The 25,209-nt window shown below is 44.2% G+C and overlaps 1 protein-coding gene across 2 annotated transcripts in view; it reads right to left on the bottom strand.

Moving 5' to 3' along the window:
• The window catches only part of bcas3 (BCAS3 microtubule associated cell migration factor), a 305,557-nt gene that overhangs the window by 234,089 nt on the left and 46,259 nt on the right, over nucleotides 1-25,209 (bottom strand). For both annotated transcript variants that reach the window (XM_068585216.1, XM_068585217.1), the window contains exons 12-15: nucleotides 24,680-24,850; nucleotides 19,965-20,058; nucleotides 6,317-6,450; nucleotides 553-892 (exon numbers count right to left, since the gene is read on the bottom strand). In XM_068585216.1, coding sequence (XP_068441317.1) covers nucleotides 553-892; nucleotides 6,317-6,450; nucleotides 19,965-20,058; nucleotides 24,680-24,850 — 739 coding nt within the window. The remainder of the gene's footprint in view (nucleotides 1-552; nucleotides 893-6,316; nucleotides 6,451-19,964; nucleotides 20,059-24,679; nucleotides 24,851-25,209) is intronic.

Here is a 25,209-nt window from a genome sequence, read left to right as displayed (position 1 = left end):
CTAGAGTACAATCAGGCTGCTCCAAATTACTGCTGATACTCTGTGTGGGCTGCTTGTGTCAGGAGTCACAAAGTCGCTGAGGCTCTGTAAAGCTTGGTTGGATTTTTGTTCTTCGCGCAGTGGTCAAAGTCCCCTGATTATTAAATTAAAAACATCACTTTTCTTTTTCGAGTCGGAGGCTCAGTGCTGAACGGATTAGTCAATTGACAGGTTTAGGCAAATTATTCGACGACAATTTTGATGAAATCTACTTAATTATCAAGTAAAAACACCAATCATTCACTGGAAAGAGCTTCTCAAATAGGAGTGGAAGTTTGCTCCGTATCAGGATGATTGATCACACTTATTGATCCATCGTATTTGGATTCAAAGCTCAACTTGTAGCCAAAAATGTGAATGTATTTTCTCATTTTTCTACCACCGTCATCATAACGTGACCGTGTAAAGTCAACATCACCTCCCGCATGCTGCTCTGCACCAAATGCTCCCTAAAATACCACCCTGAACACGGAAACAGACAAGGACATCAGCAAGCCCCTCCCTCCTCCTCACCGTGCAGTGGAGACCCCGACGGGCTGCTGGACAGGCCTGGTATGGGGCTACAACGACCCCCGATGCCTCCTCCTCCACCCAGGATGCATCCACCTCCTCCCATGCCTCCTCCTCCTCCCGCTCCTCCTCCCAACGCAGCCACTCGGTTCAGCTCCTGCTCGATCTCCTCCAGGCCAGCACTCTTCTGGAAGCGGGACATCCGGTTGACCACGCGCGGGGACATGTGCGTGCGGGCACAGGGCGCGCCGCCATAGGGGTTAACGGGAAACACGTGAGTGGTGCCACGCAGGGTGCTGACGGCTACCCAGCGACTGTCCTGGCTGAAACACATGTCCTGGACCTGGACAGGTACGGGACAAGCATAGAAAGAGGACACAGGTCAGGGGTCAGTGGGAGGATGAGGATCACTTACTACTCTCATGCCAGCAAAAGGCTGCTCGATGATGCAAAATGATGCATTTCACGCCATCTGACAGACACTCGCCACCGAATGAGCTTTGTAACACCCATAATGCAAAGCAAGTTGAAAACTGGCAAAAAATGTCCTTTTATGTACAGTATATTGACATTTTACATGGGTACAGACCCAACCGTTAATGAGTATGTCACATGAATAGTGATTATTATTTATTATTATTATAGTTATACGAGTAACTATAACGGGGGCCACGAAAAAGATCATGACCCCCGTTTACCTTCAGCATATCAGGGCTCAGATGGTGAAGTCCATCTTAAAAACTGTGTCAAACTAAAGAGGTGTTTCAGAGCAGTGTAACTGAAGACCCTTTCAGACACAATGCCATTTACCATTTAATGTAAAATGTTTATATTAGAAGTTTTGAACTGCAGAAATGTAAGAGCGTTTGTGGAAATAGCACCCTGTTCTGAGCTTCAGTGGAGTAGACAGCCTTCTAGAGGCTAGAAATTGACTTTTAATAGTCAGTATAAAACAAGTACTGGTGTTTCTTGATCCAATAATAATAACAACAATAATAATAATAATAATGTGCTAGTTAAGTTGAAAGGTATTAACTTCAATATATATATTACGACTGTTTCTCCTGGCAGTGCACTTGTTACCAATATACCTGAAACCATCCTTGGACCAGCCCACATACATCACTGATCACAGGTACTTGCTCTAGGTTGGGTTTCAGCAGCTACAGGCAGTTGTCTACACCACCATTAGTTTGAAAGTAGGCTTACTTTGTTTTGCATTGTTTTCCTCACTACTTCCTCAACACATAGAGAGAAATGCATAACTCCAGTCTGCCATCACGCTGCCACACAGATTACCAAACCTGCATGTCTGAGGTGATAAAAGTCAACTAGGGTCACAGGATTAGAAAACAACTTTCGTCAAAGGTGACAATGCGATATGAGCTTGGTTGCTGGTGAAGTCCTTTGTTGGCCCTCGTCCTCAAACAGTGACTAAGTCTCAGAGAGCAGCCACTTGAGAAGATAGCATCTATCTGAGCATGTCAGACATGCAGGAAACCAGACAGATAGGCTGCAGGAGACAATACAAGCAAAGGCGTGTGGGAGAGAGAAAATAACACAAACACACAAAGAAGCGATGAGGTGACAGAGTGCTGGAACAGCATCCATCATTCAACATCCAGGAATAAAACAGAGGCTGTAGAAAGTGGAGGGGAATGGAGGGGAGGGGGGGTGGAATGAAAGGAAAAGGTCCAGGAGAAAGTTACCACGAGGAATGTCTTACTCCTTCGCCAGGAAGCCAGACAGCCAATCAGGGAGACATCTCTGTACCTGCAGGCCTCTCTAATCTTTTGCCAGGTCAGACCAGGTAATTGTAACCAGCAATGACAGTTAATGGGGCATCTTCTGCATACCAGACAGTCACTTTACTTCACAGAGATGAGTGAAAGAGGAGGCCTGACCTCTGCTCCATGAGAAAGGGCTACTTTGTGTGTCCCGTAATTGGTCATAATAGACCTGTCAAGCCTCCAACTGTAAATGGGTGCCTGGACTTGACTGTCAAATCCATTTTTATCAGGCAGGGAGGGGGGATTACCTGAAGGGTGGCTGCGATTGTGCGGTTAAAGTGTGACAACCCCTGCAGATACCAAACAAAAGCTATCTATAAAAAAGAAAGAAAGTGGAATGCGACCGTGTGCAGTATTGTGCGTGTGCTGGTGTGACGGTTGCTCATTCCAGAGAGGCTGTCCCCGCTCACAAAGTATTTGGCATGTTCATTATTATTTTTATTTTTCTAAATCTGTGACACAGATTAGGCAGCTCTGATCGCCTGAGAGACACTCTGGAGGAATGGCAAGCATGTGACAGAGATGGGCGGGGAGATAAGATTGGAGAGAGGACAGGCGTCCACATGAAGAGAACACAAGTGTCTCTACATTAGATAGAGAATATAAAAACGAGAAAGAAGAGTGTTGTTAACAGTAAGTTGAACACTTTGCTCCATGTTGTTCGTTTACTGGATTGACAAAAAGAAAGAAGACAGTAGCCTGTAAAATAATGGATGGTACTATTTTTTACTGACACATTCATCAGGGATCTCCAACCTTTTTTGCGCTTTGACAGCTAATTTGTCAGCTAAACCGAGATTTGAAAGCGGCCCCGAGCTACTCACCACCACCGCCAGTAGCAGACCGCTCTTACTTTCACGGTCGCTTATTAACTGCTCCTTCATTTTCTCTGTTTGTCGACCTGCTGCCAACCGGAAAGTCTCATAAAAAGTTGCTGTGGCGTTTTGGTGTGCTGATGTCACTTTCATGTAATTTTTGTGCATTAATATGGGGTCTATCAGGATCAGTGATAATACTGACCTCATTTGGCGCTTTGAACTTATCTTGTCTCTTTTGTGTTTATATTCAGTGTTACTGACCAAAATGCAGCATAATGAAGCGTGCATTGTTTAAATCCATATTTAGTAGCTCGTTGTCTCATTCCTCAATGCCTTGGTTTGTACAGTGTTTGATATCTTTTTATACAACCACCAATATTACCAGTGAAAGAACCGGAAACTATTGAGTCTCCATCCAGTACCGATGTTTCTGCTATCTGTTATGTTCAGATTAAAATCTGAACATAACAGATTAAAATCTGAACATAACAGCCCTCATGGTACCATAATTTAAAATGTGTTTCCACGAAGTTAGCTGGTTACTGTAAAACCTCACTATACGTGTCGCAGGTTCATAATTAGATGTCTAACTACCCGTAACCCCTAAACTTTGGAACCACAGCTTACTTATTTGAACTTTATTAGCGATGCTGCTTCCGGAATTTGGAAAGTTCATGTGTGAAAACCAACCAAGTGATTAGCGTCCTCTGTATTCCCATACCCGCATTACAATTTATAATTTGCATGAAGTTAAAGAAATCCGGTTCTGCAGAGAACCAGCAGCAGCCCGGTTACTTAAGAGCAGGGCAACACACTGACTGATTCGGCCTTCAGAAGCAGTATCGCCACAATCACAGCTAATGGTGCAGGGCTGCAAAGTTCAGCAGTAATGGAGTGCCACCCCTGTAACCTCAGTGACTCGCTCTCTCCAGTTTGCCCCGTGGCTCCGCTCTCATCTACATTTGGGCCCTCCTTCAGTCCCTTACATCTGTTATCAGCTGCAGGTCTGTTTACCTGGCCTCGGGTCACTGACAGCCAGCCGCATGTTTGGCCGCTGGAGACAGATAAGGCGTCTCTCCACCCACCTAACGGAAGACTTTATCACTCCTCACTGTGTGGGTGTGTGGTGATAACCCCTGGCCCAAGCACTAGGCTAAGGCCGGCTCTCAGTGTTTACAACGGGTCTGATCAAAGCAGGCTCAGTGTGCAGCCGGTCAGCGGACCTGCCGTTTGGTCATACATTAACGATAGGCGGGCTGTGAGAATGTGTGTGTTTTCCCAGTCAATAAACCTAAACCGAACAAGGCCTGAAGTAGGTTTGTCGAGTATGCACTTTCAACTTGCACTGCAAAGTCTCTGCGTGTCACAGCTTAGGACTTAACTCAAAACATCTTAACTTGGCAGGTGATGACTGCATTGCTCCTCGAATGCGACAATTCAGAAGTGGCATGCAAAAAAGAAAAGAAAAGATAAGCTCTCCTTTTATCAGATTTTAAAAACAAAAGATAGAGGGGAAACGACTGGAATATTTGCTCTGATACTTTTGGAGACAGGTGGTTGAATGTTTTTGTTAACCCGTCATGGCTGATTTCTCCCATGAAAAGTGTGTCTGCGTTGGTGACGGAATGGTTTGGAAGGAAATGAATTGTAGAAAAACGCTGCAACAATACTTTTAAGAGAAATAGCTTTTGTTCTTCTACTAGTGACAGGAAATAAGGCACCCTTTGGAGATGAATCCCTCCTGAGAAAAACACACTTGCTCTATGTCGACTTCCACACAACTAATTCAATTAGCTGTCTGGAACAAAACGTCCAGCAGCATGTGGGTTTGCTGTGTTGAGGAGGAAGAGGAAGCTGTTTGCCTAACCAGACCAGAGAGGCTTTGGTCGTGCTAAAATAAAAGCCATTTGGCTACTGGTCCTTTACTCAGTGACGGTGTTCAAATAGCAGCACATGGTGGATTAAAGTCTTATTGTAAACTTAAGTGCCAGCTAATAATCAGAGTGCTACGTGTTGACCTTCATTCAAAAACACTCCAAGAATTGGAGAGTATTTCTGGGTATTTGCTCTGTAAACCCATCACCACTGTATTCAGCTCGTTCTACCGTATTTCCTTCGTATCCTAATTGAATCTCCATCTAAGTTCCGCCCCTTGAACGCACATTGGCCAATCATAGATAAGCATCTGCGCTCCGACCGGGGTCAGACAACTGTCCATGTCAGCTCCACAGAGGCTCACATGTTCTTCCTGTTCAGGCTGGTTTAGTAAAGGGGGCTGGTCGTGTTTGAACGTTGTGCAGCAGTGAGTCGTTAGCCGGAGAGGTTAGAAGCAGATATACATTTCTGAAAGGTTACATTTCTACTAGGGCTGGGCAAATTAACGCGTTAACGCATTGTTAACACGGCAATCCTTTAACAGCGTTAATTATTTGATCATGCGTTAACTGCAATTTTTTTTTGCATTATCACTGCCGCACACAGGTGCTGCTCTTTAAATCTCTCCCAGACGGCGTAGTTCAGACCTGGGCGTCTTACGGCTCTCCCAGTCTGGGCAGCATGAGGTCAATCAAAAACCAAAAATAAATAAAGAAGATGCAAGTCATGAATGCAAATAAATGCTTTTGTTTTTTGATAATTGTCACAGTAAATAAAGGTCTACCCGGCTTTGCAGGAACAAAATTGTTCCTTAATGTCATTGTCTTCTTTCTTTATCTCCCAGTGTGGTGGTTCCCTTTTACATTGTGATCTGTAGACTATGGCTGCTATCATTGTTGTTGTTTTTTACATCTGAATCGGTTTGACATTACAACACCTTTCTGTCTTCTTCTCTTTGAAAGCTATTTTTTCTTTTTTACTAAAATGTAGCCGGGAGCGCAATTCATGACAGTGTGGGCTCCATGGGATCACTGACAGTTTAGTAGCAGAGGAGCGTTTTGTCTTATGTGAAAGGACCAACATTGGAAATGGGTTGTACTGTATGTTTAATTAAACATACTTAAATGCCAATATTTTGTTTTTACAACCTGGATGTTGTTTAAATTTTTTCTGTTTTATATGATCCCATTTGAATACCCAAGTACTTCAACTCGATGTCATATTCGTGTGTGTGTGTGTGTGTGTGTGTGTGTGTGTGTGTGTGTGTGTGTGTGGGCTTCAGACCTTGGCCTCAGTTTCCCCACGATGCAGGGTGTAGAGATGGTGGACGGCGCTCTGTGAGGACTCCCATGGGTGGGTGAGAATCTGGAAAACGTGAAAATCGTGGCCCAGAGTGTCGGCAGTCACCAGCAGCATTCCTACAATAAACAAACCGTTATCAACATTAGGGTCATCAAAATGTACTTGTTATCATCATCATCATCATCATCATCATCATCATCATCCCAACTGTTACTGTGCATGTTGTCTAATATAATTTATTGTGCTTTGAATTTAGAGTTTTGTGTGTGTAGTGTTTCACATGAATGTGTTGTTTGCTTTATTTATTACATGCTTCTCTACATGTTTCATTGAGTAATTGTTAGTGGTCTATAACTAAAACATGTGTAATATATTTACTGTACCCAATTCCAATTATACTTGTAAATTAATGTTTTTGTTTTGATGGCACTCAAACACAGCATAGTGTGGCATGGAAACAAGCAAACCAACTGGATCAACGGAGACAACGTTGGATTCTACCCAAGAGAAGAGACATGATGAAGCACAGCTCAATGATGGAGATGCGTTTGAAAGAAGGAGACAGCTTACAGCCCAGTCGGATTTTAAGACCGATATGGAATTGACTAGTAACAGGTAACAGGTAAGCACTCAGCTTCAGCTCAGGTTAACCAACTGTGACTAATGATCATGGCTTATCGCAGAGATGTGTATCTGAAGTAATTTCAACATTTGAGTACTCACGTTAAATTATTATAGAGCCTGTGAAGTGATCCAAGCCGTGCCGGCTAACGTCATGCTAACGAGAGGGCTGTAACCATTGACACCACTGTCGATCCCTGATCCATACTGATCTACCCCGCAGGGTTTAATTACACTTTTTAACATTAACCAGCACAATTTTAAAATAAAGTTTACCTAAAAATACACATTTAAATATGTGATTAGAACATCAGCATTCATGCTATCTGTTTGCCGATCTGTGATATTCTTACATGTAAACAATCAGCCTGTGTTTAAACTGAGAGCAGCACCGCTAACGGACAGAGGATCCAGTCAGTTCCATTGGGTTTAGGCTGTTCAGTGGAAATGAGTAAGGAAGGTAAAGTAGAACTAAGAAAAAAGAGTTTTTAGGCTGATAGATTTTGGTAGTCCAGCTGCTGTAACTAGACAACAAAGGATCTGTTTCTGTTAATATATATAATATTAATGATCTGTAATTAGTATCGGCTGCACAAAAAAACACGATCATGGATCTATATATTATATTTTGCTCTTTTTTTTGTTGTGCTGATCCGAACCGTGTTTTATAATCCTTTGTACCACTAATGCTAACAAAAGCTACCTGCTAACAATTACAGTGTAGTTGCAGACGAGAGCTGTCACGAGAGCCACGGCAACAACCTAAATTGACGAAAATGTATGAATGAATCTATTCTTTTTTGCTGAATAAATATGGATGTCCACGTCTTTACAAAGAAAATTGGTCAGGAGAACATCGGGGTGATTGAAAAAAACATTGTCCAGTTGCTTTGTAAAAATAAAATCACTCAACATATTTTTGCTTAAGTAATAATTTAATATGTTTTTCAGAATTTATAAGCTCATCACATTATGCACAAGACTGATATTACATTAAGGGGTCATCTTTGTTATAATTTAAACAAATATTAGTACTAATAGGTTCTACAATTACCACAGTCAGACTGAAAATGTGTTCCCATTCCACAATAAAGACTGAATGTTGTATTTTGTCAAGATGACCATTGTTGACATCAACAGGTCATCTTCATTTTGGACTACGAATTCATAACAGAAAGCTTGTGTCACAAACTGGGTCAGTAGAGTTTGAAAGATGTGGCCATTTATCAGGCAGGGAGGTTGTAATGAAAGATGCTCCTGAGTAGTATTGTGGGAAATGTAGGACCAATCAATTGTAGAACTCCACCAGATTAGAGAACAAAACATAAAGAAGACTTGGCCTTTCTTAATCATGTAAATATTGTGCTCGAGGACCCAAATCACAATGATTGAAGACAGTTTCAGATTGCATGACATTTTCTAAAAATTGTGAGGAAATATAAAGGGTGTTCTCCATACTGTCTTCAAATGGCAGTTTCCAATCATTTGAGAGGTGAATCCTCAAATGGTCTCTTATAAATGAGTTTGCTGCTCCAGATTTTTCAGTAGAACTCTTTTGATACATTTTATACTGCAGAGCTCAGAGAAAACAATTGTGTTTAGAAGTCGCCTCTGGTTTACTGGTAAACTGATACAAAGTCAAGCCAACCAAAATACCTTGACCGTATTTCCCTCTGATGGCTCACACACAAAGGGAGCCAACACTACCAACTGTGCTGGATACATGCTAGACAGCATGACAGGATTACACTGCATTTAAAGCAAACAAAACCAGCCCATTAAACCCAACCAGCTATCGTTTGTCCATGTCGTAAAATGCAGCCTTTCCTAGCATGATAGCTCGGTCTGGTTAAAAGCATGGAGCGAGTCGCGTGCTTCCTCAAGGACAGACAAGATGATGAGTGTCTGTAGAAGAGAAAATGTATGTATTCATACATTCATGTATGGTCATGGATGTGTGTGTTTGTCTGTGCACACTGAGATTCACCCCCAAAGTGTGTAACCCCCACTGACATGCCCATTCATTTGGTCCCGTTTTATTTGAAGCTCATCAAACTCCAGAAATTATAGGCCCTCACCATAAACAACATGCTCAACAAACCACACCAGAACAAACCCAGATCTAAACTGGTTCGGTTTGGAAAAACGCAGCACTGCTCTTCAAGCGCAACCCAAAACCCATCCCAGAAGCCCTTTGAGATGTTACAAACAAACCCGTAGAATGGGCAGCAACTAAAAATGTTGGAAAGCCATCAGTGATACAGAGTGTAAGGTTTGAAAAAAAAGTCCAAACCTCTGTCTTTTTGACGAGCTCCAGACATTCATGATATTAAAGAAATTAGTCATTTTTATGCCAAGTTTTTCCCTGCGGAATCTTTAAAGTGAAGGCTGCAGTGGGTTTTAATTAGTGGCCGGGCTTTATTGGGTGGCATGTCAAATGTGAAAAGAGGAGGCTGGAATGGCATGAGATTAAAAGGGTTCAGCAACACGTGCGAGGAAGATGGAAAACACTCCCTCTGTGGAAAGAAAAGAAGCCAAGTGTGAGACAAAATGTTGCACATTCATTCAGAGTTGAAAGGTTTTTTTTTTTCTTCAAGACTAGTGTTTGACTAAAGAACAGTTATAGATTTAAAGATGATGGAGTGGAATGCGGGAGGTAGTGAGCGGTGGGGTCATGCAGATCATTGTAGGTGGAGGAAGGAGAGCTGAAGAGAGGCCAAGTAAAGTGTGCATTAAGACAGTGGTTAGCTATTCATGCCGTATCAGAGCGCCCAGAAAGCCAGAGAGCTAAGGCCCAGGGCCTGTAAACTCTTGAAAACCCACGCCCAAACGAGGTGCCAAGCCACAAGAAGCATTTGCGTCAACTGGGAATACAGAGAAAAAAGGGACGGGGCCCTTCTAATTATAGAGTCTGGAAACGGAAGCGCAGGGTGATTAGGAGTTGAGGCGCTGCGGTCTGTTTATCTGGGAGCTTCCTCTCGCTCTTGAACCCTCTCTCCCCCACACTCCACTTTCTTTCTTTCTTTCTTTCCTCCTTTCCTCTCTCTGTTTTGGTCGGGCCCCGCCCACCCGGTGGCTGGAGTCTGGCCCCTGGGTTTTCTGACAGATGAGACTTGGCCGCTGTGTTCTGGCAGCGGCCGGTGCGTCTCTTCTGCTGATGGTTGAGTCTGGGCTCCAAAAAAGCAACAGCTCAGAAAATCTGGAGAGCTTCGTGAGCACGAGTGCCCGAGGACTGGGGCTTTTGTGGCCTTGTTGAAATACAGAGGCCCTCGCCGAGAGGCGTCAGTCGGTTAGCCCGCAGGATGGCCAAATTAAAAAGGAGCTGAGCTGCTCGGCGGGTGAAAAGAGAGGGTTTCAGGGAAACCAGAGGCTGGCCCGAGCAGGGTTTGACACGTCCTATTTATAACACCTCGTCCCAAGGGTTACAGCGTTATTTACGATGTTTTAGTACCAAAATCGCTGGCACACACACTTAGACATGCGCTACACTGGAAGGGATGACCTCTAATTTGCCATGTGTGCGAGACATGCGTCCGTATGGGACATGAGGGAAGTGATATAATCATTTCCATAAATATCTGCTTTTGCGTTCTTTTTTCTTCCAACCCCCCTTCTCCAAAAAAAAAATGTTTTGTTTTGCTGCAGGCTTTACTGTCCCATCTCTGACCAGCCAAACAGAAAACATCTGCTCAATCCCATTAATAGTGGGAGGATGTTTCATTTACAAAGTGGTCGGGGTAGCTTTATTCTTGACAAAGGCAGATGGGACGAGAAAGAGAGAGAGAGAGCGAGAGAGAGAGAGAGAGAGAGAGAGAGAGAGAGAGAGAGAGAGAGAGAGAGAGAGAGAGAGAGCGAGAGAGAGAGAGGGAGAGAGAGAGAGAGAGAGAGAGAGAGCAACAAAGAGGGCGGTGATTTCCCTACTTGGCAACACAAAAGGCCACAACAAAACTAGTCCACTTTTTAATTAACAACACTAGGCTAAAAAAAAGCTTTGAAAATCAGGAAAATCTTAAATTATAACCATGTGGAGGGCATAAAGCTTACAAGATGGAGTTCTTAGGGGACTTACTGTTACCAAGACGCATAAACTTCAGAGCAAATGAGCCCAACGCACAAATGAAAGAGTACCCATCGTAAGATGAAGCTTTGTCTTCAGAGCTGCCAATTTAGTGTGTGTGTGTGTGTGTGTGTGTGGTGGTGAGAGGAGGGGGGGGGGGGTGACCTGAGTGTGTGTGTGTACATTTACACATATGCCGGACATATACATTACAGATTCACTCTGCATTCTATATACACAACTAAACTGTGCACTGAACCAAAATGTTTAGAGTTGCCATGGGAACTATGACCACCTAAGAATCACTTTACCCACATTCCTCCCACCGCCCAACCGGCTGACACCGACCCTCCACCACCCTCCGATCCATCTGAGTCTATTGATGAAAACTGTATTCCACCATTATTTTTAATAAACAGGTTAAAAGCGGTCGTGGGACCTCGAGGGACCTTTGCTCAGCGGAGAGCCGGGAGCCGGGCCTAAAAGCTGGACAATAATCAGATGGTTACATAAGTTCAGTCAATGATTCATGGGCATGTGTTCTGGTTCTTAACCAGTGCTAAAGTGACTACCGGCTACAGTGCTAATTGAAGGAGCCGAGCGCACTGCTCATCCTCTCACCGCCGCAGCACCACACTAATATAGACCAGCACTTTTATTTCCACTGGGCAGCAGGGCGGGCATCAGTCCGATGCCAACACGCCGAAGACAACCACTTCTAATGGCAGAGAGCGGCTGCAGTCAGACTAATTACACATCCCTCCAAGGAATTATCAGCACAAACTGGTTTTACTCTTCGTTCTACTCAAGTTTGCACGTGTTATTATCTTTATGTCTATATTTGTCGTGTCTGAGACTTTCTGGGCGAGAAAGTGCCTGATAGACTGATTCCACCGTCAGAGAAGCTGGTCAATTGCAATGAGATTATGGGATTATTATCCGCTTCATCACTAACTTTTGTTTCTGCCAGACACATCTCAAAACGGGCGAAAGCACAAGAGCAGCCCACTCATCAAATTCATGAGTTTACACACAAACACATAAAACGTACAGACTTCTAGAACAACACTTGAGAAACCAATCAATACATTTAAAACATTCGAGTTTTGGCGATGCATGCTGGGTAATGTTCCAAAGCTGCTCACTGTCAAACTGGAAAAGTTGAAAGTTGTCTGTACAATCGAGGAGCAAGCTACGTCAGCTCAAACCACAAATATTCCAGCAGCCCAAAGATAAAATGTTTCATTATTCTGTTTTATCAAAATTCAAGTCTGTCTGACTGATCTGCACAGCGAGCGCGGCCTTGCCAGAGAAGCGGTGCACGGAAGCCGACCGACACCGTGGCTTCCTTTAGGGACGTATAATTACCCCAGAATACTGTCGCACAGTGAGGCTGAGGCGTGGCAGAGGACCCCCCAATGATGATGAGGCACGGTACAAGACTTTCAGCCAGAGAGAGCAGCAACTCACGGCTTTCAGCCTGCTCGCTACATTTGTTTAAGGTATGAAAATGGTCAAAAGTAACTTAAATACTGGCACAGTCCCTCACAGAAGAAGGAAGGTGTTTTAAAACTCATCCAGTCTTCCTTCAATAGAGGAAGAAAAGGAGTAAAGAAGGCCAGAGAGGAGGGGGAGTAAGGCAGCAAAGGAAAACAGAAAACAACAGAGGAGAAGAGGGGGAAAGGTGCTTACGGTTCATTTGATGTACAGCGGGCTGAAACCGAGGGTTGTGTTTTTCTACACGCTTCACAGGCAGACCACCTGTAAGCACTTAGATATTAAAAGATATGAAAAAAGGTGTGTGTGTGTATGTGTGTGTGTGGCCAACCTAGCTGGGAAGCTGCCGCTAGTTTGGTATTACTTTGCTGCAACGCCGGCTCTTTTAAAGCAGGCAAAACCCGGCCGACTTTTAAGTTTCGCCGACACACAAGAGTCTGGCACCGTAGCGGTCAAGCTCACAAAGCGTGACTGTTCTGAAGGCAGAGCTCCAGGCCTGTTCTTTCATCACCTTAAGTGGAAAACACACAACTTAAGTCTGTTTTATGGTGCATTTACATATTTGCACACTTCCTGCTGGATCCGTTTTAAAGAGACAGATTTTCATTCAGCTATACGCCTGGAGGCCGTCCAATAGAACTCAGGAGGAACGGGCTGCACAACTAAAGGAAACCTCTGTTCCAACTTCACCTGCAAGACTTCATCCAACAGAGCCCACAAGCCCAATTTACTGCTACTAATCCAAATTCCCAGTGCATCCTAATACGTTTGCTTTGTTTTTCTTTCCGTGGCTCCCCAACATGGGACGAGCATGTTCTCACAGCAGCTTAGGGAGAACTTTAACACCAGGCCTCTTTTGAGGCCATGTTTAAAAAGCCCCAAAACAAATTGCTCCCGTGCACAATCTCCTGATGAAGAATGTGGGACTGTGATCAGGATCTAATCCCCTTTCTGAGCAAACGGGCAGACATTGAGGCTGGAGACGTAAGCCCCTTGCATTTACATGGTCTCTTAAACTTTTCAGAGTTGTGTTCCGTTCTGTTAACGAATGAAATCCCTTTAAACATTCACAGCCACCGGTCGGAGAGAAGATTTCACACTGCTTTGATTGTCCATTGATCAAAAAGGAAAGAAACAGTGTGTGTGTGTGTGTGTGTGTGTGTGTGTGTGTGTGTGTGTGTGTGTGTGTGTGTGTGTGTGTGTGTGTGTGTGTGTGAGAGACAATAAGACACCATCCATGTGTCTTGCTGTAATTTAGGGTAGTGCACAACCGCCTCGTGGAAAAGCATTGGGGCTTTAACGAGCAGGCAGTTGATTGCTTCTACTTCCTCCATGTTTGGATAGCGTAACTGCAAACGCGTTAGATTGTGTCTGCAACACATTAGAAAGGTTAATTTGATTGAATATAAGCAGTTTTTGTTATTTTATATTTTTTGGAGAATTGTTCAATACTTCAGTCTTGGTTTATTGTTTTAGATCAGTTTGTGTTCTCATCAGCATGCAATAGTGTTTACTGAGGCAGAGATATGGATATGTGTGCCTGCAAGGACATATTACATAGTACTAGAGAGTATCGTGGTAGTAGTAGTAGCATAGTACAGAGTTTTGTGATTAGAAACGCTGGCCTCTCTAATATTAGCCTGCTTCAAATAAAAGTTTGGTCCCCTGTGCTGGAGGGGGCCATAAAGGCCCCAAACACTATTGGTTAATGTACTGTAACATTTATTCTACTGTACTGTACTCTGTTTCAGTGAACAGTTTGTTCAATAAGACCAAAAGAAATCCAGCTTCAGGTCTTTTTTTTTTGTTGCTAGATCTGTCCAGTCTGAAAAAGGAATGTTTGATGAGGACAGAATAGTAAACAATAAAGTTATGGGTCTGAGAGGCTTTTTTTGCAGAGCAAGTGGGCTGGGCATGTGAGATTTTTTCAAGTCAATCAGACAATCTGGGCGAGGGGCGTTGCCGGTCCAGCTTCTACGGGGCGCTAGAGAGACATTTTTTTTTACACAAATTTGACGCCCATTTCATACTCTATTTTCACCGGGCCTGACAAGCGTGCAAAATTTGGTGACTTTTGGAATATGACAAGTCCCCCAAAAAGCAGTCCAATGTTCGAAAATAAAAACTAGAGGAATAATACCCCTAACAGATTTAATTATGTCCCTGGTCTATTTATTCCCTGTCCAATTATACCCCACACCTTCTACAAAGTGTCCAAGCGCCATGTCCTCTCTACAAGAGATGCAACGGCAGGAGGAGAAAGGAACAGAAATCAGGAGCATTAAGATCTTGCTGCTCGAGTTCCAGTGCGAAACTGGACCATCTCTCCACATGTCGCTTGCAATATTTGAAAATTTAGATTCTGGTTTACTTTTGGAGTATTGTTTTTTGTGGCAGAGCTACAGATATGTCTGCTTGTCCAGAAATATTCTCTTTATAATATTCTATTCATTTTAAAAATAGTAAAGTTAAAATCTACCACCGCCGCTCCAGACAGTTTGGGGATGAACTCTTGATTCTATTGGCTACTAGTCTTTCTTCTCCTACTCACTGTTTATGTTGTCAGCTAGTAATGTGTTCTATGCAACACCTTTTTTATTTTGGGGTGTAATAAACATCACAAGGCTTGTGGTCTGCTGGAAGCTTTTCCACTTTGAGTCTAACTTTGGTACATCAAATGCTATTGCTGTCCATTTGTCTACAGACAAAAAAGAGAAATTGTGATAGCAAAGTGAGTCCAGCTCTCTGTTACTGCTTTGCCGCTGCAGCCAGGGCGAAGTTGCAACTCAGCTCAGCCCGACAGAGCCGCCCACCTACACACACATACGGTAAAAAAGTTCTGAATGAGTTGCGTGTTCCCGCTGTGTGGGCTGAATGACTGCACACGGCCGGGGTGTCGGATGTGTTGGTGAGTGTCGGGCAAAGGGGGAGAGAGGGTGAGTCTTTCTCGGCCAAGCTTTCCACCCTGAGTCACAGTCACTGGCCAGCCCAAGCACACTCTTCAGCTAAGGCCGAGCAGCCACTTTGTGCTTCTTTTTCCAGATGAATACTTTTTTTACATTCACGCTTTCCTGAAGCCTCGTTTCTACTTTGTTACACTGAACTACACAAACCTGTTTAATATCCCTTACCCTTAAAATGGGGCTGGGTGTTTCTTGCTCTCATTGGATGGAGATTATCACCTTTTACTTGTGGCTGCTTTTTCATGAGCAGTTGGCCTCTCTGACATTTCATGAATATAGTGGCCTTAATGTTTAACAACAACAACAAAATAAAAAACTAAAAGAATGAATGACTAAAATGTATTCAATGCAACATTTCACCAATATTACTAAATTGTGTCCATGAAACCTATTCTTTCTTCCTTGCACTGTTTGGTATCAAGTGCCTTGACCAGATATTCAGACTCAAACAAATACTATTGAAGAAAGCATCAGGGCAACACATGGGTTTAAAATGCTCTCAAAACAAAACTCAGAGCCCACCTATTGCCTCCACACAGCTCTCAACATGGAGACGGCTGAGCTGTTTCAGCTGAGGTGCCAGCCCTGGCTTTGACAACTTCCTTAACACAGACTGTCACTAAAAACGTGCGATCCCTGTTCAAACATTACAGCAGTGGAAGAAGAATTGGGAGGGGGACATGCGGCCCGTGCTGCCCCAGTCAAGTAGTGACAGAGCCCCGCAGAGCAGCTGGTGTAAATCACGTCAGAGCCGACTGCGAGAGCTAATTACTATCTTGGTGTGAAGATACAGCTCAATCTATGCTGAATGTGTGGCTATAAATGTGTAGCCGAGCAGGGCTTCCTGCATGTGGGAATTCCCCCTTGTGTTCAACATGTGCGTGTGGGTCCATTTTTTTTTTTTCGGCGACGGCCTGGTTTCTTTCACACATCAGTAGGATGGAGAGACAGAGTTATTACACCACGGAGAGCTGCCTTCACGGCACAGCTGCCTCAGTGTTCAGGCTCGACGGGCCAGGCTATTCATTAGACCGTCCTGTTGCTAAACCAGGGGTATGGTTTATGGGACAGTTCCGTGTGGGGAGAGACTCAGTCTTGATTCATCTGCCATTACTCCTGGCTTTGATGGGGTATTCACAACTTCCATATTCAGACCCGTAGAACGGCTGCACAGAAAGCAAATTCTCACACCTTGGCAGACTGTCGTGTTTAATGAGAGTGAAGAGGGTGAAGGCAAGAGATCCTTCACAGTAACAGAGTGGAAGTACACTGCTTCTAGTTTAAATACAATATATATCACAGTCATTCATGGCCTAAGTACAGGCAGCACCAGAACTCACTCATTCTCGGGTCACTACTTGCTCAATTCAATGTGGAACACCCATGCCCAACAATATATTACCCAAGTACTCAATGGGATGTGTTCAACATACAGACTACTGACAAAATAAACTAATGTAAGAAACAACATCATAGTAAAATGTTAGCTTATTTATTGTCAAAACATCACTAGTTATATAAATTAGCTCTAAAATGAGCTGTTCTTCAAAATGAATATGTTTTTGAAGTACATCTTTTACATTTAATTTAAGTAAAGTTATAAATATAGGACTGAAGTTTCAGAATACGCTTCTTTGACCATGTATATGGTCTGAACACTTCTCCCAGCACTTGAGCCTGGCATGGTTGCTGGATCAATCACCCCATCTAGTGCCAGTCACACTCAAAACTAAAGCACGAGTTGTTGGACAGTGTCTCCGCCACCCTAACGCCAGTGTATTTTGACCTTGGCATCGTACCTAATAATCAAGTCAAGGATCGTTAAGGACGGGTGAAGAGGACGAGACGTGAAAGAAAACAAGCACACACACATTGCAGCTGTTAAAGAGAGCGCCTTGCCACTGCACTTCATCTGCGTCCCTCTAATTACACCACTAGGAATAGATCCACAGATCGACCGAAGGGCCGCAAAGCGCCAGCCGGCACACCAAGAGCTGGCGGCCGCCGGGCCGCCCTCTGTAGAGCCTCCAACACACACAGGACTCTGGGGTTTCTTACATAACTCTTCCCGGCCAAAACTTCAGGGTTTTCCATGCTCCGTTTGAGACACATCATTGTTTCCTGCTAAATCTATATCTTTCTAGTTTCGGCCATGTTGAGCTCGCCCACTGAGGGAGCCTCAGAAGGCCCAGCGAGGTAGTTCAGTAAAAAGCCACTTCCCCTAAATCCTTGGAAAGAGTTCACTTAGAGCCAGACCAGTGAACACGTCACTCAGGATTTGGTCTCTGATCAAATTAAGAGGCCTCTAATTCTGGGACAATCCACAGCAGGCCACTCAGAAATGAAAATTAATAAAAGAATAAATAGTGATGAAAAGAGTCCTGCAATCACAACAGTGTGAAAGATGAGTTTCTACACTTGTGTGACTCGTCCTAATCTCATTACACGCCCCGACTGAAATAGTGGAGGGGGGGGGGGCGACTTGTGGTGCTGTTTTCAGCTGCAATGCAATGATGGCTGTGGAGAGGTCATAGGGGATGTGTTGTGCTATGCTGAGGGATCTGCAGGAACCTAACTTTGATGTGAAGGGAGAAAAAACTTTTAAAAAGAGAGAAATATCAGTGATGGCACCGAGTACCTTTCTATTTTCCTCATTAGTTACAGACAGTGACGTTGTCCATGCTTCATCCACGCCACTTGTTATTCGTACATCCACAACAAACTAAGCGATTTACTCCGCGTTCAAAACCTGTGCTGATTGTAATTTACAGTTTGCGCTGCACAAATGCAGATTCATCGGCTCCCCTAATGTTCCCTACAACTCATGTTGGTTGGTTTGGCAACAGCTGGCCACTTATCAAATGTTTTTGAAAGCCACTGCAGTGTTGGCGGCTCCAACTGTTTGGGTTAATGACTGGATCTGCAACACATCACGCTAAGAGGGATTCACCGAGCTTCAAAGCGACTGTGTGAGCCACGGCATTCGGCCAGCAAAGAAATTAAAGCTGCTGAACTCCATTAAAGAGGCAAACAACTATTTTGCGAGTAAAGATATAGTGGAGTTATGTCTACCTAAGCTGAGAATGATGTCTCGCTCCCTTTGTGTATGTGTGTGTGTGTGTGTGTGTGTGTGTGTGTGTTGTAACATAGTGGGTCTAGTGTCAGGCTGTGAGGTTTTCATTCACACAAAGTATAAAAAATAGAATAATTGTGGTTTTGCAGTTGAATTCAAGGTATCGGTATGGAAAACATTCAAACTAGCCTCCGTCTTCACTGTACTTTAAAAGCAGGTAATTGTGCCATTAGCTGAACTGAGCAAGGTTGTCTTCTGTGTGTGCTTTTTGGGGAGGTAAAGGTGGGTGTAGGTGGGCTCTTGACAGCCATGTCCTGTCTGCCTTGGTCTGCAGTATCATCCTTTGGGCGACCGTAGAGCAGTGGTTGAGTAGGGGTCAACACTAGCCAGGGTTGATGTGTCATTGAGCAAGACACTTAACCCTAATATTGCTCTCGTAGATGCGACTACGGTGTATGAAAGTTAGACAATTCTGATGTGGCACCTTGCATGGTAGCTCCTCCCATCAGTGTGTGAATGATTCTTATGTAAAGTGTCTTTAAGTATTCAGAAAAGCACTTTATAAATTCAAACCATTATTATCCTGATCCAGCTCAGACAGAGCTGCTGAGTTCAGTTAGAAGTCTAAGTAAGTGAAGGATTCTTTGGGCTTGGAGGTCACGGGGTGAGAGTCATCTCTCAGCAGCTCCTTTATTAACTGCACACACACACACACACACACACACACACACACACACACACACACACACACACACACACACAAACACAAGTAACATAGACAAGCTCACGCACAGACTGACAAGGTCGCCTGTTCACACTTACAAAGCCCCTACTGTCCCTTTATGTTTGGGGTCAGCATTGCTCAGAGAGTGAGAGTAAAACACTACGATGAGAAAGAAGTGTAACATTTGATTTCGGCACACTGATTTCAAGAACATCATATATTTAAGTAATAATAAGCTTGGGTCCAAAAACAATCTGGCTCTGCTCCATTAACTCTCATGCGATCGTTTTAGATTTTCTTGTCTTTTTTTTCCAGGCTGATTTTGTAGATTTGGAGCTCGTTGTGTTTAAACGTGTTGTATTAGTGATACTCGTCAAGGAGATGTATATTACTACGGAGACATCAGTATCCACCACTTAAGGTTGGTGTAAAGGAATGTGTTGTGGAAACGCAAGTTAAACACATGTTCACTGTGTATAACACAGTATAAATACACACACTGTGAATGCCTTTAGGTGAGTTGGCCTGGAATAACCAGAATAGGCCTTGTGTGAGCCAATCACACACCACGTTACACTTGGATGGAAGTGTAATCTCTCCCCTGTTTCCTATGCCTTCTGAACTTGCATAGAGCGCTCCAGCTCTTTCCTCAAAAATAAATGTGTGCGCGTGTCTGAGTACAAAATGTGTCTTACCACTGGAGTTGAATTGCATACAGGATATGGGTTTGTCATGAGCTGGGAAGTGAGCCACCACTCCTTCTCCGTCCGAGTCCTCACTCACCAAGACCTGGAGTACGTATACACGCACGCACGCGCATTCACACACACACACACACACACACACACACACACACACACACACACACACACACACACAGAGAGAGAGAGAGAGAGAGAGAGAGAAACTCAAAATCATTTTCTAACAATAAGAACATTAAACGCTGAACGGGACTTTCCCCTGCTCAAGGATTTCTCTTCACGTGTTGGTTTGGTCTGGTATCCTTGCAGCACTCAGCATCATTCTTGAAACTTCACCCCGCAGTAAAGCGGCTTGAGGTCGAGCTTGTTTCTGAATGTGTCATTGCCCTCTTGTGGAAAGAAAACAATTAGCATATTACCTAATGGGCAACACAACAAGACAAACAAGCGCTTGGTTCAAAACCGCTCTCTTTGTGCTCCATCAAAGAAATGATGACTCATCGTGTCAGAGCTATATTTTATCAGTGCTGGTAAGCGGCTGTATGGAGACCAGTGTGGACGTGGTATGGCCCAACAACAGACAAGACAATGGACAAATTGACTTTGGCCATAATGTGGCTATGACAATACCGCTGACAGCGGCGGGTTTTTCCCGTAAACAGCAATTGCAACTGCCGTCAAATCTGGATTTGGCTTGCTACTTCTGAAAGTTGCCTCAGAAAATGAAATTATAAGTCACTTTGCACAACTCAAGGCTGCTCTTAAATCTCCGTTGTCGAGACTGGGAGAAATCTAACAAAGGCTGAGCCGAGACCGGGAGCTGGCAGAAAATCCCTTTAGTCACGAAGAGAGATTAGAAATAAGACCAGACATGGGGCCACGTTGTGCACGAGTGCGTGCGCGTTAGAGGAAGGGAGCGTACGTACACGGGGTTGCATTTGGCCGCAGTGTTGCATTAACGATGTCAGGGCATTTCAAATAGGAACTAGAATAAGAAACAGCTTAAAAAAACTAGGGGGCTTTCGTCTTAGCCTACAAGCAAGAAAATAAGCAGGGGGAGAAAAAAAAAAGAAAAAAGGGTGGGGAGGAATACAAAGAAAGAAAGAGGCTGGTGACATGAAGCAGATCGCTTTTATTACGATGCAGGCAGACAGTGTTGTTCTGTGAGGGAATCCTGCTGGAGCCCTTTGAAAGGAGAGTGTCCTCCAGAGGAGCGGACCCATTACACGGGGGAGAGTGTGTGCCTGTGTGTTACGAGGCCGCTGATCCAAACAAAATCACATTACAAACCCTGAAAGACATGGGAATATCCAGGACAGCCACACGGACACGGGAACCCGTCTGTCCTTAACCTGCCTCTTCCCCATTTCACCAAAAATAACACCACGAGCCCTCTTGTAATTCTCTCCGTAATGCCCGCCCTGCCTCCCAGTCCTCCCCCGTCGCCGTCCATGTCTCCTACGCTACTCGCTCTCCCGTCCCTGCTGGCCAGGCCTCGCCAGTGTTTATGGCCAGTGTACGGTTACAGCGTGTCGGCTGGTGACAGAGTGCAGGCCTGCTTCTGAAGGCTTAGGCCCAGCTTATAAGACAACACACGGGCTACAGGGTGGCTACAGTGGAAGAGGGAGAGAATGTGTGTGTGTGGGGAGGTGTGGGGGGACTACATCCCTGACAAACTGTACTATGTATGCGAACACGCCTCATTAAAAATTTGACAGCTACTGCAGTGTGATTAATCATGGTAAAGGGGATAAAAGCTTTTAGCAGTTTTTTACATGTGAGAGTCAGATCCTGTTGAAGGCAACTGGCAAGGTTCAAACCATAACCAGGGTTAGAGCCGGGTATATCAGAACCAGAAACAGAAATGGTAGAGTGCCAAGTGTGTGTGCACGGACAAGGGAATTATTTTGGTGTATAACAATGAACAGTGCAATAGTATAAAGACGACAAAATTCTAAATAATAATGTTCAAATGGTCTGTTTTTTAAGTGTTCATTAAAAGTGTACAGTTGTGCAGGGATGTGTAAATGTGTGTAATAGTTCAGGGGACCTCAGAGTCCCGTAAGTGGGGCCCCAGGCCTCGTTCAAGGGCCCGACTGTAGGCGTGAGGTTTTGGTACTGATCAATGGCAGATTGCCGCCGATCGCCCTCTCAGCAGAGTGGAGGTTATGATGAAGTCTTGGTGATAGAGCTGATGTTTAGTTCCCACTTGGGGTCCTGGGTGATGGTGCAGCCCAGGAAGCGATGACCAGGGAGTCACACAAGTATATATGATAGAGGCAGACAGAGCTGCATTCTTAAGAGTGTTATCTCCAAGTTATTTGGTCTGCACCATTGGACTCATCCCCACCACAGATGAGTCCAACAAGGATGATGTGTCGTCAACAAACTTCAGGAGCTTGATTGACTGGTGACTGGAAGTGCAGCTGTTGGTGTACAGGGAGAAGAGCAGAGCTGACAGAACGCAGCCAAGAGAGGAACCAGAGCTTCCTGTCAGACAGGAAGTGTGTGATCCATCTGCAGGTGGTGTCGGGCACGTGCAGCTGGTAGAACAACGTGGCTATGGACAATACACCCAAATGTAGCAATGAATATTTGCTAAAATACGCCTTTTCAGTCGAGGTTTGGATATATTTGCAGAGGACCATCGACCAGGATCCTACTAACCCATAGCAGCATCTGACAGTCTATCTGAGATAAATTGTTGTAGAACCAAAACCATTCAAAATTTTCCACACCTTTGTGAAATTTGACGAAAATGCCAATCGGATTGGGGTGTTGGACAAAAGTCAGAAAGAAATAGATCGATAGCGCCCCCTTCGGATGTAAAAGTTATACATTTTTGCCACCTATGTCCGATTAACTTAAAATTTGGCACACATGCCCGGGTGGAACTGCTTTGCAATAAAGAGAATGAGACACTCCTCCTTACAGATTATTCAGATAATACAAAGAGGCAAATATTACAACGGAAATATTATCTTTTGTTTTGTATTTTGATGAATGCTTGTCAAAGTGGTCAATATTTTCGTGAGAAAAAAAATATAATAGAGAAAATAGACATGTCTAGAACCTTCACCACCCAAATCCGCCATAAATACAGTATGTCTAAATCAAATGTTACGGCCTTATTTGACATGTGCACGCGCTCAGCCTTGAGCTTCCTCTGAGTTTAGAGGCCAACAGTTGAATGTTTAAAGTGCGTCTATCCTACCAGGGCTGCTAAAACAGACAGGGCCGTTGCTAAAAGCTTGGCTGTTAAAATACGCAGCAAATCAAAGTCACACCTTTCAGGGAGTTTTGCCGGGTTAGGTGAATGGACCCAAGTGTTTCGACCCCAGAGAGGGAAAAAAGAAAACCTTTCCCACCAAGCCGCAGAGGCCGAAGCTATATTTACCTGTGTCACACATGACGAGAGAGAGGCAACAGGCCAAGAACAAATTGGTGCCATAGCCCATGCCAGTTTGTAATATTGCCAGTCAGGATGCTTGCTGTTGCTCCTCTGGAGAAGTTGAAAAGGAACTTGGCACCGGATTTATGCCTTCGTGAGTTTTCTTTAGAAAATACAGCTGTTTCTGACTAGGATGGAGACGCCTGATGACCATGTCAGAATTATTGTGACCCTGATTCCCAGAACCTAAAACTGTTCATCAGCTCTATTGATTTAGACAGGAGGTGTATGTGCGTCTTTGCTTCCTTTCTCCTAAAATCACCTATCAGCTCCTCGGCTTTACTGAGGTTGAACTGTCAGATTAATTTCCTCTTTATATGAAGTCTCATTGTTTGTACTACAATGACGGTAGTGTCATCCACAAGCTTCACTACAGTGTTCTGTACACGATGGAGGTTGGGGTTGTGGTGAACAAGAGGGGGCTGAGCACACGGCCCTGGGGAGCACCCATGTTTAACGTAAAGCAGGGGAGGTGTGTTTGCAATCCATACCGTCTGGTCTGTTTGTGAGAAAGCCCAAGAACCAGTCACAGGGTGAGGAACTCAAGCCCAGTGTGTTAAGGTTACCAGTTTCATGGGGGAGACTGTGTTGAAGACTTAGCTGAAATCACCAAACCTCATTCTGATGTCAGTGTTATTTTCCAGATGAGTGAGGGCTGAGTGGAGGGCAGTGGAGACGGCTTCCTCTGTGGATCTGATGGCTCTGTATGTAAACACTGGTGAGGGTCCAGGCTGGCTGGGAGGTTGTTTTTGATGTGCTGCAGAACCAGTTACTCCGAGCACTGCCTCCACCTTAAGTTAGACGAACGTTGTCCCTGTCTTGATCACCTCTGAGACTTAGCGATGTAGAAACCTGAAAGGACGACTCTTGACAAACTGCATTACATATTATCTTGTCCTCAGGATTTTTAAATTTTCATTAAAACAAAAAGCAAGATAGCAAACTTAATCACAAAAAAAAAAACTACAGACCAGTACGATGTCAAATCCAACAGCACTAAGTGTATTTACATGACTATGTTGTACACTACAACACACAGGCCTGCACTGCATTCATTTCATTTGTAAAGTAAGGAGAAAAAAAATGAAGAACAATTTCCCCAATTACAGAAATCAAAGGAATACAAAGAAAACAACCCCGCCACTTCCATGTAGTGCCTAAACTTACAGCGCACGTGCACAAGTATGAGACGGCAGTGTCGGACTCAATTTAATGAGTATGATTTTTATTTTTTCAAAAGCAGAGGCACTGGACTGACCTGTCCTTCTCCAACACTGTGTGTGTCAATGATGGTCACCACGCCAGGGTTGTGGGGGCTGCGGCGACTCGCACTGTGAGGCGTGCCCTCCTCATCCGGAGTGCCTGCTGGGAGTGTGCCGGCCAACTGGGTGACCACTTTACCCACCATTGTCAGGCCTGTCTTTAAGGTCTGGAAGGAGACAAAAAAAACAATCAGTGCTTAAAGATCTAACACCAGACGTTATGCATTTCTAATATTCTATGAAATATAATGTATTTTCTAGTTCACTTAGCTCTCTGCCTTTGTGGGCAACAAGATGTATGAGTCTAAGTGCAATACAGTGCGTGTGCGTGTGTGTGTGAGGCTCCTCTGTGTCCGCTTAAGGCCCAGCCAGGGTGTCTGGCTCAAACACACCTCTGTGGCTCGATTGAGGGAAATGGATAGTGCTGCTTAAGTGGAGTCTATCTCACCTACTACACTGTCTTTGTCTAATGGAGTCCAAACCGTGTGACTGTGAGTCTGTGTGTGTGTAAGCGCCAAAGGGGCCC

This window comes from Clinocottus analis, unplaced genomic scaffold (genome assembly GCF_023055335.1).
Source record: "Clinocottus analis isolate CAN_PGR_092001 unplaced genomic scaffold, fCliAna1.0.p SCAF_2, whole genome shotgun sequence".
In the NCBI taxonomy this organism is placed as follows: domain Eukaryota; kingdom Metazoa; phylum Chordata; class Actinopteri; order Perciformes; family Cottidae; genus Clinocottus; species Clinocottus analis.
This window is presented reverse-complemented; position numbering and strand designations above follow the sequence as displayed.